The sequence below is a fragment of the Falco cherrug genome, chromosome Z (assembly GCF_023634085.1).
Source record: "Falco cherrug isolate bFalChe1 chromosome Z, bFalChe1.pri, whole genome shotgun sequence".
Lineage (NCBI taxonomy): Eukaryota > Metazoa > Chordata > Aves > Falconiformes > Falconidae > Falco > Falco cherrug.
In genome coordinates, this window is record NC_073720.1 from 24,026,146 (window position 1) to 24,045,134 (window position 18,989).

An 18,989-nucleotide genomic window follows, 5' to 3' on the forward strand; every position below is an offset into this window, starting at 1 on the left:
CGGATTCAGTGTTGAGGGCTTTGGAAACACTTGGCACTGAAGAAGTTTCCATACAGTCATCATCCCAATTTTAGCTACTGGTCAGTGAGAGACACTTCATTGGCACTGAAAGCAGTATTTCTTTTAATGAAAAAAACATTAACTTGAATCATCTTTCAGTGGGTCACAAATGATTGTTACTGGTGGCTGCTGTTTGTATTTACTTTTTTTCATACAAGAAAATTGCAAATTTGACTTGATTGTGCAGCTATTTATTTGCTCTCTGGAAGGCTTTCTTTTGAAACTTTAAAAATTGAAAGCAACTATTTGTGGACCTTGAATATTATCAGTTAAACCAGTGTAAGCTATGTGGCGATGTTGTTGTTTTTTTTTTTAATCCACTCACTTCACCCTTAATTTGTGTTTGATTATCAGATTTTAAAAAGAGCAGCAGAATTTCTCTCTTATCATGCTGCATCTGTCTATTGTTGGTTTAACCTTGTTGGTCACTGGTATCAAAAATTTGCACAAGAGACTTGGACTTCATGAGACTTTTTTAACCCTTTCCTTGTAAGACTTGTCTCTTAAAGAGCACCGTAAGTGGTTTTCAGTGCTCAAAGACTCCTGTTATTCCACTTTATTACCAAATATTTTGGTCATTTCTTCTTCCCTGTCTCATAAACACAGCTTTAACCTTGAGAAGGTGGCTATTCAGAGACCCTTTGAGAATGCTTTCCCTGCCTGCCCAGCCCAACTCTATATGAAAAATGCTCAGAAATGAAAGTAAGGGATGGTTGCAAAATTCTTTCAGAAAATCTGATGTCTGTGTTGTGTGTTTTCATACTTACTGTTATCTTATTTTCCCTTTCACTTCCATCTTGAGGAAAGCAAGTATGACTGAATTGCAGGTTTCTGATTTTACCAAGTGAGTTCTGGTTTCTTCCTGAAGCTGAAAACTTAAATATTGTAACAGAAACTTATGTGTGTATGAAAGTTACTTGGAAAATTATGGTTAAATAGGATGAAAATATTAACAAGAAAAGAAAGTAATGTTACAGCCATAGCCTGTGTGAGAGTATTAGTTTGGGTACTAGGAATTGTTACTACACCAGAGTCTCCATGTGGATTTGCCACTTCTGTGTAGAAGAGGGTGACTGTAGTGGGGCTTCACTGTCAGTTACAGTGATAATTTGTCACAAAGCCTGAGGAAAAACTCCTTAAGTTTTGAATACCTGTGTATGATCTTTATATCAGAGGAATATCAGAGATCTCAATTCCCATGTTGGGAGTGGAGAATTGCTGTCACTGTTAACAAGAGCTCCTCAGTTTGACATTTGCAGAACTTCTGGTGCTTCCTGAATTTGCTCAAGTGGCAATAGATGGAGGCTGTTAAGGAGGTAGGAAGGAGACCTCTTTCCTTTAAGCCTGCGTGTGCAAAAGGTCTCTGAGAAACCACTCTTGGATGATGATGCCGACATTTGAATATGCAAGAGTATGAGAGGGTATGCAGTGTTCCCTGCTCTGCAGAAGAATATTCCCTTAAACTTTTGTCTCTTTGTTGTGTGTTTCTTGTAAAAGCTTTGAGTTACTTACATTTAAATTTAGAAGGTGTGTTGTTCAAGAGAGTATTGAATTGGTACCTTTCTGCTGGCTGTTTAAATTGGCTTTTGTGAGAAGGTGAAGTATGCCTTGTTTTTCTCAGTTACTAAGAAGACCAAGACCAGTTTTTATAGATCACTTTCAGTTTGCAGTACAGTTGAAATCTGAAGCTGGTTTGCAGGGTGTGACAGGTCTTTTGCCTTGGGTATGTACTCTGGTATGCCAGCCACTCATACAGATTAGAGTTGGTTTTCAGTTTACTAGGAGACCAGTGACATCTGTAATCAGATTCTTAGCCTCAGTCATGCTTTTGTGTTATGCTTGTCGCCCAGTTGAAGTCTGTGTTTCAAAGCCTTCAAAATTGCATTTGTAGTGATAAACCTTCAAATGTGGCTGTAGGAGGATTTTTGAGCGGTTAAAATACTGGTACGTTTTATTGAGCAACAATTGGATTTTTGCAGAATTAGTCGTTTGGAAGCAGAGAGGCACAAACTGTCTACATTAGGTGTTGAAAGCCCTGCTGTGTAATACCGATTGCTTCTAGATGGTCTGAAGTTTTCTTGGAGGCTAGAACACAAGTGGTTCTTAGACATTAGACTGCAGTGTAGATTAGGCCTTTCAAGTAAAACACACAAAACCTTATTAAAATGTGATCTGCACAATTATTTCATAACATCTTCTTTTGTTAAGTTATTTCTCTTAGGACTTCTGTTGTGTCTTCCACCACCACCCTGAGAAAAAACAGACCCTTAGAGGAATGTTTTCTAGCCCTTTATTTGTTTTTTTTCTGAATAGGTCATTCTTACAAAGTGTTTTTGGTTGTTACTCTGTTGGGGGGACAGATGTTACTGTCTCCCTGCAAAGGAAAACAAAAATGGCAGAAACATCTGAATACTATTTAGATACTAATTTCCTTTTTGAGCTTTCTTGTCTTCCTAGAGAAACAGTATTGTAGTAACCTTGAGTCAGCAATGTAGGAGTTGCTTTTTTGTATTGGTACTTTGTAACCTTGGGAAGAGGATTAGAACTTTACCGCAATTCAGCCTCAGGAAAGGTTAGCAGAAAAAAATGGGACAAAGACTTAAAACAGAACAAGACTTTTCTGTTTTAAGAAAGACTTCTTCAGAAGCCTGCTGGGGGAGGTTTAGGAAGCCCACTTCATAGAAAGAGAGGACTCAATCACTGTGAAACCTTCTAGAAATTTAGATCTTTTGGATCTTAATCATCTCCCTTGATGCAGATGCAGCATTGATGTGTTTTCAGCAGAGGTGATCTACTTATATAGAAAATTTATCCTCCATAACCTTCAGAAAGCACTTTGTACCAAGACTTTTTTTTAAGACCCATGTTTTGCAGCAGTTTTCTGATGTTAGTATTTTTGAACATACTTTCCATGTAGCTTTTGTGTTTGGAATCCAGGAAGTACAAGGGGGGAGAATATTATAAAAAATACAGTTGTCAGAGCTGGTTCTATAGGTGTCAGAATTTATAAGGATTATTTATGGGGTCTGAATCTGCATTTTGAGTTAGGAATGAAAAGAACAGGCAATATTGGGAGTCTTCAACAGTGTGGACCACAGAATCTTCAGTGGAGGCTTCACCCATTTGGGTTGTAACACTGGCATGTATATTTAAAGACAAACAAACCCCAAAGAACAACAACAAAATGAAAACCCTCTCCTCCCAGCCTACACATACAGCCCCCCATCCACCCTCTCTCCAACAAACCAAAACCAACAAAAAACCCCTATAGCCATAAACAAAAATTTGCAGTTTGCAGTGAGCAGAGTCTGGCTTTTCAGAGTATGTAAGATCAAAAGTTGTATGCAAACATTTCTGCAGAGTTCTGAGAAAGTCATAGCTTGCTGTCACCTCTGGAAATGTTCTGAACCAAGACCTTACAGTTGGCTCAGAAACCATTCTGTACAATTATTTCCTTCCTGAATGTGGAAATTTGAAACTGAAAATGTTTGTCACTACAAGCAAAATAAATGGGCAGAAGTGTAGTGATTTTACAGTGTTTTTCTAAATTATGTAAGGCCAACTTTCATATTTATGTCTTGCCATTCCATTTATTTTTGCCTCCTCAGTGTATCTGTTTTCACAGAATTTTCCATGATAAGTGTTTCTGAATGCCATTCTGAAGTTGGCCAGCTCACTATAGATATTTTACCTAGGTGTTATCTTTCTAGTAACTAGAACCATACCAGTCTGCCTGCCTCAGACTTAGTTATTGGGTCTTTTATGCAACTAATATAATGAAATAGTGTGTCTAAACCATCTGAGCTTATATTTATATATTAAAGTCTAATTAAGTCCATACAACAACTTTGTGAGTACCTGCTTGGAATTTGAGGGACTACAAGATGGGTTGGGCTGAACTTGATGTGCTTCTGGTACTTTTAGAAAGTTGACAAGTGTTTCTGTTTCAGTTGAGGGGCAGTTTATGCAGCATATTTTCCATGAGTTACTGCTTTGCTAGAAGACAGATGGTCCTTTCAAATGGAAATTGCTGATGCTCCAGCAATATCCTATTGGATTCTCTTTGAAGATTTCACCTTGACTTCCTTCATATGAAGAAATAAACTGGTGGTATAAAGGTTACAAGCCTTGACTAGGGACTACATTTTTTAAAGCAAAATTCTTTGATTTTGATTGAGATTACAATGTTTATGTGTTGTGCTTTCTGACATCTCTGGTGTTATACTTCCTAATGGAAAGTAAATTACAGATTTTCTTCAAGTGTTCTAGCTGAATAGTGAGTTCCTTTTCCTCCAGTGTTATCCCATACTATACTATGCTAAACTAAGGCAGACAATAAAAATTTTTGTTACATTAGTGAACCAAGGCCTAACATTTGAAAGAACTTTCAAGAACTGCTTTTATCTTAAGAAAAATTAACAAAGCTGCTTTTGTGAAGACCTAAGAAAGAGTATCAGTTATTATGGGCTAATATCTGAAGGACCCACTGAAAAATTACTGGGTTTATTGTTTGACTTTCCTAAACAAGGATTATTTGGAGGAATAAAGACAAACTATGAATTATTTACTTGACAGATGTGTCAAATAAATATGCTACTTACAATAATAATTTGGAATGTACTGGTCAGTGTTGTTAAGCAAGAACATCAAATCAAACATTAATTTGGGATTTTGGCTTCAAGTTTCCAATGAAGAGGAAGAAAAAGCTACGCCTTTTTCAGTGACATAGTAAGCAAGCAAATTAGTTAATTTGTATACTCTTGCCTTTTGGCTAGCTTTTCCAGGAAGTCTAAAACCTATTCTTTAATGAAGAAGTAATAGTTAAAAGTACATGCAAATAATTACTTAATGTGACTGATTTTTTTTTTCCCTTTTATCTTGCAGCAACGCACCTCTTGCTTTTTCCTCCAAAGTATGTTATATTAAGTTTCGTGAAGCATCGAGTGTTGGTGTGGCCCAGCATCTAACTAACACGGTTTTTATTGACAGAGCTTTGATAGTTGTGCCCTGCGCAGAAGGTTGGTATTTTAGACATTCCTCTGTAATGTTCGTCTTTGTCATGTCTGCTAATTGTTTCAAGCTTTCCATGTAAGAAGGTGGTGCTCTGTATTTTTATTTTATTTTACTGCTTTTTGAAAAAAAAGTCTTGAAACAAAACTGAAAATTTAATGAAGAAACCCAATTATATAGATTGAGTTGAAATTCAGCATTAGGAAAAAGATAGTTGATTTGAATTGGGATAATTGGATTTTCCATTGTTATTACTTATGTTGAGGGAAAAGAAGGTAAAATAATTCCCTTCAATGTGATTTTCGTTGGCAAGCTTACTCTCACACAGAGTTCTCACTGAAGTCAATGGAGCTCTGAAAAGATTAGGCAATTTCCTGGCATTGATAACACTGCAGTTTGGATCTTTATGTATCACCTTTGGTGTGGTGGTTTGTTTGCTTTTTTTTAAAGATGCTGTTATTTTTCGGTTTTTTTAGACTGAATTCCAGTTTTGTCTTGTAAACATGATGTATGCATGTGGCCATTGAAATTAATCTAACCTAAAATACTTAACATTTGTGGTGATAATTACTGTTTGAATATGAATGTTTACCTGCTAGTTCAATTAAAAAAAATGCAGTTTTCCTTTCTTGTTACTGTGGAAAATACTACTTTGTGTCCTGTAATAAGGCTTTCTTATGTATATTGGTACTCCTTTTTGGTTTTATAATTCCTTTCTCTTTAAAAACGCAGCGATCTGTACAGAATGCTACCAGCATAAAATATTTTTTAAACGCATAATAAAATAAAATAAAATGCTCGGTGAATACTAAATTGACAAGTGTTACTTTAAGTAGCTTTGAGGCCATACTTTTACAGAGGTGTTGAATACAAGGTATTTGGTATTGTTAGTATAATATGCCAGATCTGAATACAGTTGTATGAAGCATGGCCTTACAGTAGGCATATTGCTGGAGTTAGGCAAAACCCCATTGACTTCATTGGGATCATTGTGGAACTGAGCGTCTGCACATTTAGTTCTGGACTTTTTGCCTCTTTGGAGTGGAAACATTCCAGCTGTTGGAGTGAACCTAACCTCACTTTGAACATGGTAGCTGTTTTGCCATGAACAACAGTATTTAAAATGATTGAACCATAAACTGCAACAAGTCCAGAAATAACTTCTATTAACATAACTTTTCTAACTGCAAGAGACAGGCTTTGGTTCAGAAAATGCTGTTGACTTCTTGGAGTTTGTTAACAGTCATCCCAGAGTGCCATTTTTTGGCACATTTGCCACATTGCAATCTGGATAGTATGAGATTAGTGCTGCTGGAATAATGGTCTGGGATGTTCCTAGCAAACTCGTGACAGGTCTCCAGAATTTCAGAGACTTTATAAGTACTTTCACTAAAGGCTATATTGACTTACAATATATTGCCTGTTCTTGTAGCCTTCTTAATAGGGGCATATGGCACATACATTGTGTTTGTGAAGCCTAGATTTTTACATGTGCCTTGCTTTGAGGGCTTTTTAGTTTTATTTTTTGAAAGTTCTTAAATCACAAATTGGATATTGCTGTATCCACTTGTAGAGGCTAATGGGACCAGAATCCTTATTGCTGAAAAATTGCCCCTAAATAATTGACTAAAAATTATTCAGAATCTTAGTTTTATGTTTCATTAAAAAGACCTTAACTGGTTCGGTACTGTCAGAGAGGGAAGACTGCTGCCTAATGAATGAACAACACTTCTGGTGATTTTCTTGAGATGGTATCACTGATGTGATAAGGCAATGGGTAAAGCTGCATTTTCCTATGTCTTTTGATGATTGAAAGGAGAATAAAACCAAATTTCTGACAAATCTTGTTCCAACCTCATTTGTAGCTGACTTATTAGGCATTTCTGAGAAAACACGTTACAGAAAAATTGTACTGTTCAAAATCATTCTGGATTTTGAAAATCCAGATAGACAGGTTTTGAAAAACCAACAGAGATTTTTGCATAATTTGGTGAACAAATGACTGAGTTGTGAGGTCAGTTTTTTTTTTAATGTCAGAATGCTGTTTCCATGTAACTTTCTAAGAGAATCACTAATTTTAATTTATAAAAATGTGAAGCAATATAGGTTTAACTTTCTGAGGAATTTATTGTGTGGAGTAAGTACGGCTTTGGACACCACAGTACAAAAATTTTGATTCACTGTGTATCATATGATGCATTGTTAATGGAGTCAGTGGAGTGTATCACGGGCTTTCAAAGTAGTGATGGCTATATACTACTGGGAGGTAAAATTAAATCGTTGGCCAGCGGTGCCAATAATAAAGCATTACATGCGCTATATTGAACGTAGAGGAGAGGTAAAATGGAACTCTGAAAACCTGGTTTCAAAAGACAGAATAAAATTTGAAATTTGGAATGTATTTAAACTGGTAAACCAAGGGAGCATGAGAGAATGACAACACAATGAAAACAATGTTAATATTGTGACATTTAGTAATTTAACAAAAACGTAATTGTAAGTGAAGTAACATCATTAAACTGCCAAAATATGACGTGTGTGTGTCAGTAAGTTTTTCTTTAAACATTACACTTTGAGAACACAAAGCTTGAAAGATAAACAAAGATGCCACCCTAATCATTCTAAATTTTATGTCCACATTATCTGGTAGATGGATTTTGACTATTAATTTGGTTTTGTATGTTTTCTCTGTGTGATATTTGTGCATTATTAGATGACTAGACTGGCCAAGGCAGACCTGTTACACTTGCCTGAGTTAGGCATTGTTTGCCATGCCACTAAACCTGCCGCCAAGTGAAACCTTCATGGGGGAAATGAGATCGAAGTCTGGCCTGCTGAAGATGGACGCCCTGTCTCTGTTTTTATTTTGCTTTCTTTCCTTTGTTTCTTTTATTTTTATTTTATTTTGTCCCTTTTTTTGTTTTGTTCTGTTAAATCTCTTTCCCTTGTACTTGTGAACTGGTACTTCAGTTCTGTAAAAATGGTGTTTTGTAAAGGGTTCACAGTGTTTCATTTTGAAGTTGACCTGATGCTGCTTATGAATGGTGGATGGTGTACACAGAATTTAGTATATGATTAATTTTTATGCTGTGAATTATGGATAAATTTGATTTGGAATATGTTTAAGCATCTAAATTCAACAGATGAGCACACTGTGTCAGAGGACAAGAATAGTGAAAAATACATCAGTTCTAAGATAACATTCTTTCATATGTTGTGCTTTATGAGTTTATCTTGGAAAAAGATAGTTGAAACTTACTTCTGGAGAAAATAACTTTACAAAGTATAGTCATGATCCTTCTCTGCTAGTTTTCCTCTTCTCAGCAGAGTAGTTTTAGGTTGCACGGTCTGTTTAAAAGAAGGCATACTATTTATGTCTAATGTGAAGAGTTAAAAATAGCTATTTCTGAAATTGAAGTTTCATGAATATTGAATGTCATGAAATTCTTGTTTGCTTCTGATGAAACCTTGCTCCAGTGAGGTCAGTGGCAGTAAGATTTCATCCTTTTGTTTGTGTAATTTTCAGAAAAAACTGTTTACCACTCATAAGTACAAATGCAGCCTGAAGTTTTGGTTGGAATGTGTTGTGTGAGGCACATTGTCTTTTAACACTGTTATTTGTGGGAAGATTGAATCAGTTGTGTGTGCGTGTGTGTGTATGTATGTGTATATTGCACTTTGACATGCTCCTGTGGTGGTTATTTCAAGAAGATTTTTTTTTAAAAAAAGAAGAAAATAAAGACAAAAAAAAGTGTCTTCTCAGTCATCTTACAATCTCAGAAGCCCTGTCAGTTCATGCTGGAGTGATTGAGAAGGTTTGCATCCCTAAGTGATATTCTTAACTTCTTGTGAAATGGAAGCCTGAAGCAGAAGTGGTGGACCAGGTGGTGTGTCTGGTCCTCAGGCATTGCTCTTCCCAGCTACCTGCACTGGGAGCAATTGGATTCACTCTGATAATGCACCAGGCTATGCACTGCAGCTGGGAAGAGCTTTGCTTTGTGATCTCTTGGGTTTAGCTGTGGCAGTTGAGGTAATTGCCAGTAGGTGTAATCTCTTTAATCACTGCTGCTAAATCAAATAAGAACCATGAATTGGACCACACAAATTATTTTATTTGTAGATGTGCATTTTCCAGTGATTTAAAAGAGCAGGAAAATAACAATTCCTTTAATTATGTTTAGAGTAGATGTGAGCTGTTAGTATTTTTAAAATAACTAAACTTACTTATTGCAGAAGCAGTTTTAGAGGAGGAGGATTAACTATGTAGTTTCAGTATAAAGAGTATGAAATTAATTGCTTCTGGGCATGGGAGAGGGATAAAAGTACTGCGATGATTAGTACTTGCTTAACACAGATACTTCTGTTCGGCATTTAGCAAAATGGTGTCTGGTGTGGACTGGGTTGACTAGGGCTCTTAAGCACTTTCATGATACAAAAAAGTAACGATGATAACTTATATGTAGGACAACGGTACATTTCCTGAAAGCATATCTCTATGTCTCTAGGTAATGCAGAGCTAATCTACATCTGCTTCCAGATTCCTTTGCAAAGTGAAGAATCAATAAATAAATGATCATAGGATCTGTAATTTACTAAATACAACAGCTTCTAAGAAATCTTTCTAAGAATGTGGTACAGATGTGGCATATTTATTTTGTCTCTTTCCCTCATTAGAAACTTAAGTATCTTTACCTCATTTCCATTCAGGTTTTAAATACCTTGAGTTTAAAAACCAGAACAGTTAAAGTGTCCTGATTTGTTGTGTCATTACCCACATTTCATTGTATCTTTGTGGGTTTCTATTCTTTTTCTAAATAAATTCATGGAGATAAAACTCCAAAACTTAAACCCTGTAACTCGTGAAGTTATTTGGCCTCACATTAATTTTGTTTTTCAAAATTTGAAAGATACTTCAGGTTTTCTTTTTTTCCCTATAACAGTTTGTTTGCTATAGAATTTTTAAAAAGTTGTATCTGGTCTTAAAAACTGGAGAAGTAGTTTTGAATATACAGGCAATTTTGGGGGGTTCTATCTGTAGAGATAGACCCTTTCTCATTCTTGAATAAAATAAATGAATCTTTGTGGCATGGAACTGACCAAAGAGGTTTTATATTTAAAATAAAACATTACATTGTTGAAGGGCCAAAGTATTCTGGAAATAATGCTGCTAACTTCACAATTTAGATAACGCATGTTATTCATTCTTTGAACTGCTGTAACAGTGCACTTAACTGAAAATGTTCAGTGGATTCCTTGAGGAACATTTGATAAAATGAAATAATTCTAATTATTACAGTAAGATGACCCATATACTTAAAGTTTAGGCTTGTATTTAAGTACCTTTCTGAACTCGACTCGTCATCTGTTCAGTTATGTCCCTAACTCTATTCCTATTTAAAATGGCTAAGTGCCTAATCATCTTTTAAGTTTAACTGGTTAAGTGTGTATTGAATTGGCTGTATGTAAGCGCATACTTAAATTAGGCATATACTTATGTACGTTGCTGACCAGGGATCTGGTCATAAATTAGACCATAAATTAGAATGCAGGCACACTATTTTAGGAACCACTTCTGCCACTAGCATGTCTGTTTATCCTGTAGAAACCTGCATGAGTGTCCAGTTAATTGCAAGATGCTCACTGTTTAGAATAAGGTCTGGTACATTAGTTATTTGAAAACACTGAAGTATCTAGATTTTCAGAAGAACTGGTACATAATTCTATGCCTAATTTGCATGCACAGCTGCTGGAACTGTGTATTCGAAAGCCTGTTAGTTAGCTACATATTAGGCGGGATGTGCAGCCCAGTACCTGATACTCATGAGCAGTCAGGCAAATCAGGTACGCTTCTCATTGCATGCCTGATTAAAATTGGGATCTGTAAAGAGTGCTGAACATTGTGATGGTGGCTCAGATTTATGCATGTTTTTTAAAAAGCCCTGGAAGTCATTATTGCACAGTTAATTCTTAAGTGCTAATAATTTTCCTATTTTTCTCCTTTAGATAGCAAAATCAAGTGGTTGTTACATGTTAAGGAGCAAGGTGCCTCAAAATTTAACATAAATAAAATAAATGTAAATAGGAAGCATGAGAAAAAAAAATGGGTACTGTTATTTTATCTTTTCTGTTCCACCCATGCTACATATAAATTAAGTTTCATTTAGATTTTTTTTGTCCTTTGGTCATACCCAACTGTAACCCAGTCCTTGCTGCAGATCTGTAGAACAGGTTTGCAACACATTGTTTCTTTTTCTTTTTTTGATGTATGTTTCCTCTGGGGTCTATTGAAACTCGTATAGCTAAAACTGCACAGTGTTTTGAAACTTAACTCCTATTTTGCTTTTTGATAATAGTATTCACTTACTGATTTTTAAATCCTGAATCTAAGAGGTTTTATGGTTAAAACATATACAGTTTAAACCAAAGCAGTAAAAGCCACTGGCGCAGTATTTGTATATACCTTGACTTATAAAGCAATATTTAAATAAAAGCATTTACTTTATCATAAAGTGCATGCAGTAATACCAATGGGCTCAGTTGGATAGCATATATATAACTATGCCAGTAATTTTGAATAGATCATAGATACCTAGTATAATTAGAACTTTTCCGTAGTTTCTCAGTTTAGTGTTTAATGTTTGTACCAGTTTAAATCCCTTTGCATTTCAAATGTATTACGTACATTTAATTGCAATCATAATTATTTTAACTATTAACTCTTTTGATTTTTAAAGATTTTTTGGGGGGTTTATTTAGTGGTCTGATTTTGACTAACGTTAAATGAAACCTGCATTTAATTCAGATTAGATATTACTTAAACTTTTAGCATGACAGGGGAAATATAATCTGGTTTAAATAGTAGGAAATACATACTTGGGGAAAATATAGCTTGCTTAGCTGATCAGTTATGATTTTCTTCAGTCTCAGTAAATTTAAAGGTAATTTGTCAGAGTTTCAGGAGAACTGAGGTAGCCTAGTATGTGACGCAGTACAGATCTGTATTTTTTCTGCCCTCCCTTCTTCTACCTCCAACTTCACTTGTAGTATGTATTGCGTGGAGTCACAGAGTTCACTAGTTTTTATTTTATTTTCATTTATTTTTACATCCAAAGTAGGTAGCACCAGAGGAATTTAAAAAAAAAAGCACAAATTTCAGTTAGCTCATACTTTGGGGTTTTGGGGGTTTTTTTTGGTGTTTTTTTTGTTTGGTTTCTTTTTCTTTTTTCTTTTACTGATTTGGTTATTTGCCATTTCTGGGGATTAAACTTTAAAAAATGTTCTTCTTTTCTGTATCTGATGTTCTGTGTGCTATTAGTGATGCAGCCAACACGAACGGTTGTCATGTGTAAAACAACTTTCGATCACCACGAAAACACCGCCCTGGGAAAGCGTCCATGCTTGATATCGTTTGGTTCATGAACATTAAGTTTCCAGTACAGGTGACCCATAGCTCAAAGTGTATAATAATTGTCTACATTATTCAGTTTTTAAAATAATAATCCATTAATGAGATTGCTAGTCTTTGAAGTTTTGCTCACTTTTGTTTTTCCTAGTAGAGCAGGGTAAAAGGAAAAACTTAAGTTCTTACTTGTTTCTTTGTAAGGATCTGGTAGATAGATTCATTGTTATTTATTACATTTTTAACTGCAAGGGTAATTGTAAAGTCATAGAAAGAGTAACATTTGTGTGATGTTTCAACTCTGTGTAACGCTTCCATTTGCTTCTTCAGGTAAAATCCCAGATGAAGCCAAAGCCCTTTCTCTGTTGGCGCCTGCTCCTACTATGACAAGTCTGATGCCTGGTGCAGGGTTGCTTCCTATACCTACACCAACCCCTTTGACTACAGTAAGTAAAATTCAGTTGCTGCTTGATTTCTGGTTTCCTCTATACTCAGTAGTCTTTTCTGTGTTCAGAGAACAAGAACTATCTGATCCATGGATGTTGTCCTCTTCTATGCTGTATCAGTGAGGGTTTAGCTGTGGTGCCTATTTAGAGGGTAGATCACAAGGTGTCCGTGCACTAACTTTCCTGGGTTCTTACCTCAGATTATTATTTTGCAAAATAGTGGGTAAATACTGATTCTGGTTGTGTCCATTTTAATTATTGGCTTTCCCTAGCATTAATTTGGTCCAGTGGCAGTGCTATCCTCCTCCTCAAATTTTGTTAAAACATAATTAGTTACATTGACACAGTTATTCGGAGTAGTAAAATGCTGCATTAAGGTGTTTTTACTTGGTATCTCTACAACAGGGCTTTTGAGTGTTTGCCTAACAATGTTTTCACTACAAAAAGCATAGGGATGCTGCTACTTCTGCTCAGTTTCCTTTTGCCTCTGTAAGCCTTTCTTGACATCAGCAGGCTGCTGTTACCTATTCAGGGAGAATTTCAAGTTAAAATAGAGTAGTTTTCTCTTTTGTTACATAAAAAAGATTACTCGTGGCTTGTTAAGGATTTCTCACACTTGTTAGGAAAATAATTTGCTGGAAAGGCAGTTGCTTTTTGGGTGGAAAAAGTAAAAATCAAACCAGGAACTCAGCAGACCAATTTAGTAGTGATTTTTAAGTGACTTTCTTTATAACATTCCCCGGGAGAGATTTAAATTCCCAGTTCAAAAAATGAGAGATGTGTTGTCCTCATTCTCTAGGAAGTGACTGTGTTTATAGGGAAAGAACTTAGACTTAGGCTTAGTATCCTTCGCATATCGACTGTAATTAATCTTGCCTTATGTGATGTGTTTGTCCGTAAAGTACTTGATCTGTCCCTTTGATGGACTGATATGTATTACAGAACAAACTGGTGCTGGGCACTGCAAATTCCCATCTTCTCTTGCTGGGAAGGGTTCAGCAGTTCCTCATCTACTCCCAATACTTCTTCTAGCAAAAACAAAAGTGTCTGAAGGCATCTTACTTGATTGACTGTGAGCATTAGAAATTCAAGCCTATGTTTTCTGATTGATACGTTGCATACTCTTTGATAAAGTGTTAACTGATAGCCCATAGAAAATTTTAACTGTAACCTTAAAGAAGGTTATTTATGGGTAGATTTTTATTCTTTATAAAAAGTGCTCAGCTTGGACCTTAAAGTTCAAAGTATTGCATATATTCCTTAGGTTTATTTTTACAGAAATGCACAAGGCAGACAAGTATTAACAAGTGAAATATCTCCTACCAATGGTTCTTGGCAAAGTATATTCTGTTTTTGTGTTTTCCAGCTTGGTGTTTCACTTGGCACTTTGGGGGCTATACCAGCGGCAGCACTGGACCCTAACATTACAGCACTGGGAGAAATACCACAACCGCCTATTATGGGGAATGTGGATCCATCCAAAATTGATGAAATCAGGAGAACAGTCTATGTTGGAAACTTGAATTCCCAGGTAGCTTTTTTTTGTGTAATGGAAATATTAATGGAAGGTGTAGAATTGTAATTTATGAATTCTAATCGCAGATGTTAAAGAGGTTTGGTTAGTTGATGACAACAGGAATTTAAACAAAGAAAAAATTCTTTCTGGTTACTAGTGATATTTCAGACTTTGAATGCTCCTATGCCCATCAGGTCAGACCAGGCTGTGGAATTCATTCTGGCAGGATAGCAGAGAAATCACATTGCAGCTGAATTCAAGAAACATAATGTCCAGCTGTGTTGTGTTAAGTGAGCAATGCCTCAGAAGTTGTGAGATCATGGTAGCTGTCCCCCACACCACTGTGCTGTTGCTCAAGTACAGTAAGATGGAATGATGTGCAGTAAGTGGATGCTGCAGAATTAGCATAAATACCCTTGTGTTTCTATGACAGTAGTTAGGTCTGTCAGAAACTTGTTTTTTCAGCAAAGTACTATTTTCTTTTGTCTGATGACAATACAAGTATTTTATTTGCAGTTTTTTGACTGCCAGTGTAGCTACTGGAGTGTAAAAGTACTGTTGGTTGCACTAAAATAAGACAAGATGGAAGCTAGTAGAAAAACAGGAAAAACTGAAGTCTTGTAATAATGTTTGGGTTTTTATTTTTCTTATTTGATTCACAGTCAATAGCTTGGACACAGGTGTATAAGGAAATTCCTCATCAGTTATTTCAAATGAGTTGCCCGAAAGGTGCAAAATCCTGTGCAAGCGCTTTTTTAGCCTAAATGTAGGACTTCCAAACTTGTGATTGCACTATTTTAAATTACATTATATTCTTTAGATTAATGGAAGAAAAAACACCAGTCTTTCTTAAAGTGTAACGTTATGAAATCCATGTCACCTATGTAATAATGGTGAGATATCTTTACAAAATCTGTGCCTCTTAGACTACCTGATATATTGGATAAGTGGTTTTCATTATATATTTTACTTCAGCTGAGTTCTTCGACTCTTTCTAGACTACAACAGCAGATCAACTGCTTGAATTCTTTAAGCAAGTTGGAGAAGTCAAATTTGTGCGAATGGCAGGTGATGAGACGCAACCAACACGATTTGCTTTTGTGGAATTTGCAGACCAAAATTCTGTACCTCGAGCTCTTGCCTTTAATGGAGTTATGTTTGGAGACAGGCCACTGAAGTAAGAAATTAATTATCCGTATGACTGTTGAATGAGAGATTTCTTTGTATCCTGATACATTATGACTCCGATGTTCAGGAAACTGCTGTGAGGAATATTTTTTCAATGTAAGGACCTATTGTTAGCAAACCTGAACATTTTTATGAACTCCTGTTTCCAGGTTGGGTGTAACTGTCTCTGAAAAGTGTATGGATGGCATTGAGTGAAATATATTCATATTTAATCTTGAGGTAGTGTAAGCCATGATAGTGACATAATCTGCAAAATCCTTAGTACTAATTAAGCTTTCTATATGATGTGTATGTAATTAGTAGGCCTTAACATAAAGATTTGATGTGAAATAGAGAAATAGATTCTTAGACTTCTACTAGAAAATATTTTTAACACAGAAGTAGGGTGCTGCATTTATTTAAAAGTGGTTAGATTTTAAAGCAATGCAAGACATTTCACATACTTAGATGACTGTTAGGGCAAATTGTAGTTTTGCTGAACTTTGAAGGTTTTAGTTGTATATGGAAGTTGAGGTGTTTTCCTTTCTTGGTTGTTTTTCATTTTCCCTTCTCAAATGTTTGGGAGTTAAGGGGTTCATTTTTATTTAATTTAGAATAAATCACTCCAATAATGCAATAGTGAAGCCTCCTGAAATGACACCACAAGCTGCTGCCAAGGAACTGGAAGAGGTGATGAAGAGAGTAAGAGAAGCCCAGTCTTTCATATCTGCTGCGATTGAGCCAGGTAAGTGTATTAGATACATTACCTAAAAGAAGTGTTCTGAGTATACTTTGGCATGTGCTTTTAAAAGCATTTTCAAACACAGGAAAAGGGTACTACTTAAAGGCAGACAGTATGTGGTGGAAAATAAAGAAAACAATCAAAATTGTATTGGTGCAACAAAGCAGTGGAACAAAGCTTGACACTTTATTTCAACATGTTTTACTTTCAGATATATGCTCACTGAATGTTTTCAAAATACTGAAGTTAATACTAAATTAATACTGAAGTTGGTACTTTTTATGTTCAAAGTATGTGCAAACTTCTAAAAGAAAATGCCTTATGTTTTGTTTTGTTCTGCTCTAGCATCCATTAATGCCATAGTTTCATAATTAGAGGGAGCTATCATGGTTCTGAAATCAGTAATAGTATGCTTTTATTATCTTCATTGGGTTAATGTTGGCCCTGTGCTGTGCTGGTTTTCATGCTGGCTCAAGATCGTGTGCATCTTCATAGCAAATGGGATCAGAGAATGAGTCTGGGATAAAACTTAACATATTTTAAAGGACTTTTTTTTTATCCAGATTGGTTCCCTGATCCTTGTTAACACTGAGATGGCTGGTCAAGGAAGGAGGTGTTGGGTTGAGAAGTTGGACAGACATTTTAGTGCTGATTTATGCTGACTTAAGCTGATTGCAAAAAAAGACTTAAGCACAGCATAAAAAAATTGTTAAACTTGCAGTTGAGATCCTCCTTTTTCTTTTCATTAGCAAGATTTTGTCGTCCATCTTAGTAACAAGACCAAATGTTGTCTTATGTAGCTTAGATAGTGCAGAGTCTTGGGAATTTTTTGGGGGTGTGTGGGGCAATATTTTCTGATGTTTTTGACAGGTCTAACATTTCCTCAGTGTTAAGTAACAGAATAAAAATCTTCCAGAATCTGAACCAAAGCCTGGTGAAGTCACTGTTAAGGTTTTTGTTGACTTCCTGGCCTTTGAATCAGACTTTTTCACCCTGTTCTCTCTATCCCTTCCTCCCACGAAACAGTGTTTGAGGAATAAAACTTCAATATATTTACAGTAGTTGAAATATCTGAAAGTATAGAAAGTACTAATTATTATTTGCATTTTATGCTTGTTTATAAAATGATGTCCTCTAAATTTATGATATTTTTCTCAGGCTATTTAAAAAAAAAAAAAAGTAGTTATATTAAATAATAGACCAAGAGGAGAACGTGTTGTGAACTTGTGCATTGTGGCAGCAACATAAATCCCATTCCTGATAGATCTAGCTGTTTATAATTATCTGATTTATGTGTACTGCTGCAGGATGGCTGCACTCAACGAGTATATGCAATGACTTACTTGGATGTTTCTGAAGGATATTTGCAAAGAAGGAAGATGTGCAAAGAGTAGGCCCCTTGCACTATGTGTGGTACATTCCACTTGTGCCAGATTGTTAACTGGGATCTTTAAATGTTCTGAGCTTACACTGCAAAGTCGTTTTTTCCTCTCAGAGTCTGGAAAGAGCAGTGAAAGAAAAGGCGGTCGATCTCGTTCCCATTCTCGTTCAGAATCCAGGTCTAGTTCAAAATCCCGATCTAGAAGGAAAAGATCACACTCAAAACACAGGTAGGTATGGTTTTTAGTTCTAAGAGATCTAAGAGGCCATACTGGGGTTTTTTGCATGGTGGTGTTTACTGAAATTTCTTACTGAGTTGTAAGACAAGTATCCCAGTAGAAAGGTTACTAACTCACTGAGCAGATCAGAGTAACCAGGAACTTTGTCTCTGAACAAATACTCTTTCCCTCTAAATCCTAAGTGTTTTCAGAATTATTTTCAGTTAAAACACACTAGAATATACTTTTTGTGCCATGTAACATAACCATTTCTATGGTTTCATGGTATGTTTTGTGCTGTTTAGCATAATACCATTTTGTGATTGAACATGTAATTCACGGTGAACACCCTGAGCAGACAGACTGGCTAGTTTTGCTAGTAGAAAGTTCCAGATGTCCCGAACTTCTAAACATCAAGTTAAAAAACGCAGTATACTTATTTACTGTAAAGTAAATGTAATGTACTCTAATATACTGTAAATGTAAAGCTATAGTTTTTAAAAGCAGGATAAAAAGGCTTTAGGGGCAGTTTTTCATTCTTCAGATTTTGTTTCCTTTGCTGATTTTATTCAGTTCTGAAATAAGCTTTGGAATATGGGAGGAAATAAAATTATGAGATCACCCTTAAAGCATACCCATTAAGATTTTTCCCAAGAATGAGACAGTCTTGCTATGTGAGACTTACAAACACTTCCTACAGTGGTTCATATTCTTTAAATATCAGGAATGTCTTCTGAGCATTTATGTAATCAATTTAAAGATGTTTGGCTAACATGAAGTATCACAGAAAAAAGAAAAAAAAAAGAAATTCAGAAATGTGGTTTTAATAGCTTATACTCTAAAAAGGTGTTGTCAGTGTGCAGCAACAGCTCTGTTGCATTGTTCCATGCATTGTCTTTTAACAAAGCAGCTAGAATTCTTTTAGATACAGAAAAGCTGTCCAAACGCTACCAAACAAATGTCATATAAGTGCAGTTTTGAGTTTTGCAATGGTGAGACATCACAGTACGTGTTACCTAATGACATCAAAATGTCAGGTGCCTTCCTAATG

The 18,989-nt window shown here is 35.7% G+C and overlaps 1 protein-coding gene across 4 annotated transcripts in view; it reads left to right on the forward strand.

Annotated features, from left to right (window-relative positions):
• SREK1 (splicing regulatory glutamic acid and lysine rich protein 1) overlaps nucleotides 1-18,989 on the forward strand; it is a 40,088-nt gene that overhangs the window by 5,503 nt on the left and 15,596 nt on the right. For 2 of the 4 annotated variants that reach the window (XR_008730226.1, XM_005432682.4), the window contains exons 2-7: nucleotides 4,945-5,078; nucleotides 12,800-12,915; nucleotides 14,282-14,446; nucleotides 15,430-15,608; nucleotides 16,213-16,343; nucleotides 17,836-17,950. Coding sequence is in view for 3 of the 4 variants with exons in the window: in XM_005432682.4 (XP_005432739.1) it covers nucleotides 4,945-5,078; nucleotides 12,800-12,915; nucleotides 14,282-14,446; nucleotides 15,430-15,608; nucleotides 16,213-16,343; nucleotides 17,836-17,950 (840 nt within the window). In the remaining variant the exon portion in view is untranslated. Of the gene's footprint in view, nucleotides 1-4,944; nucleotides 5,079-7,790; nucleotides 12,510-12,799; nucleotides 12,916-14,281; nucleotides 14,447-15,429; nucleotides 15,609-16,212; nucleotides 16,344-17,835; nucleotides 17,951-18,989 lie in introns of those variants that run through there. The other 2 variants (XM_027807913.2, XM_027807910.2) reach the window with 2 other exon arrangements.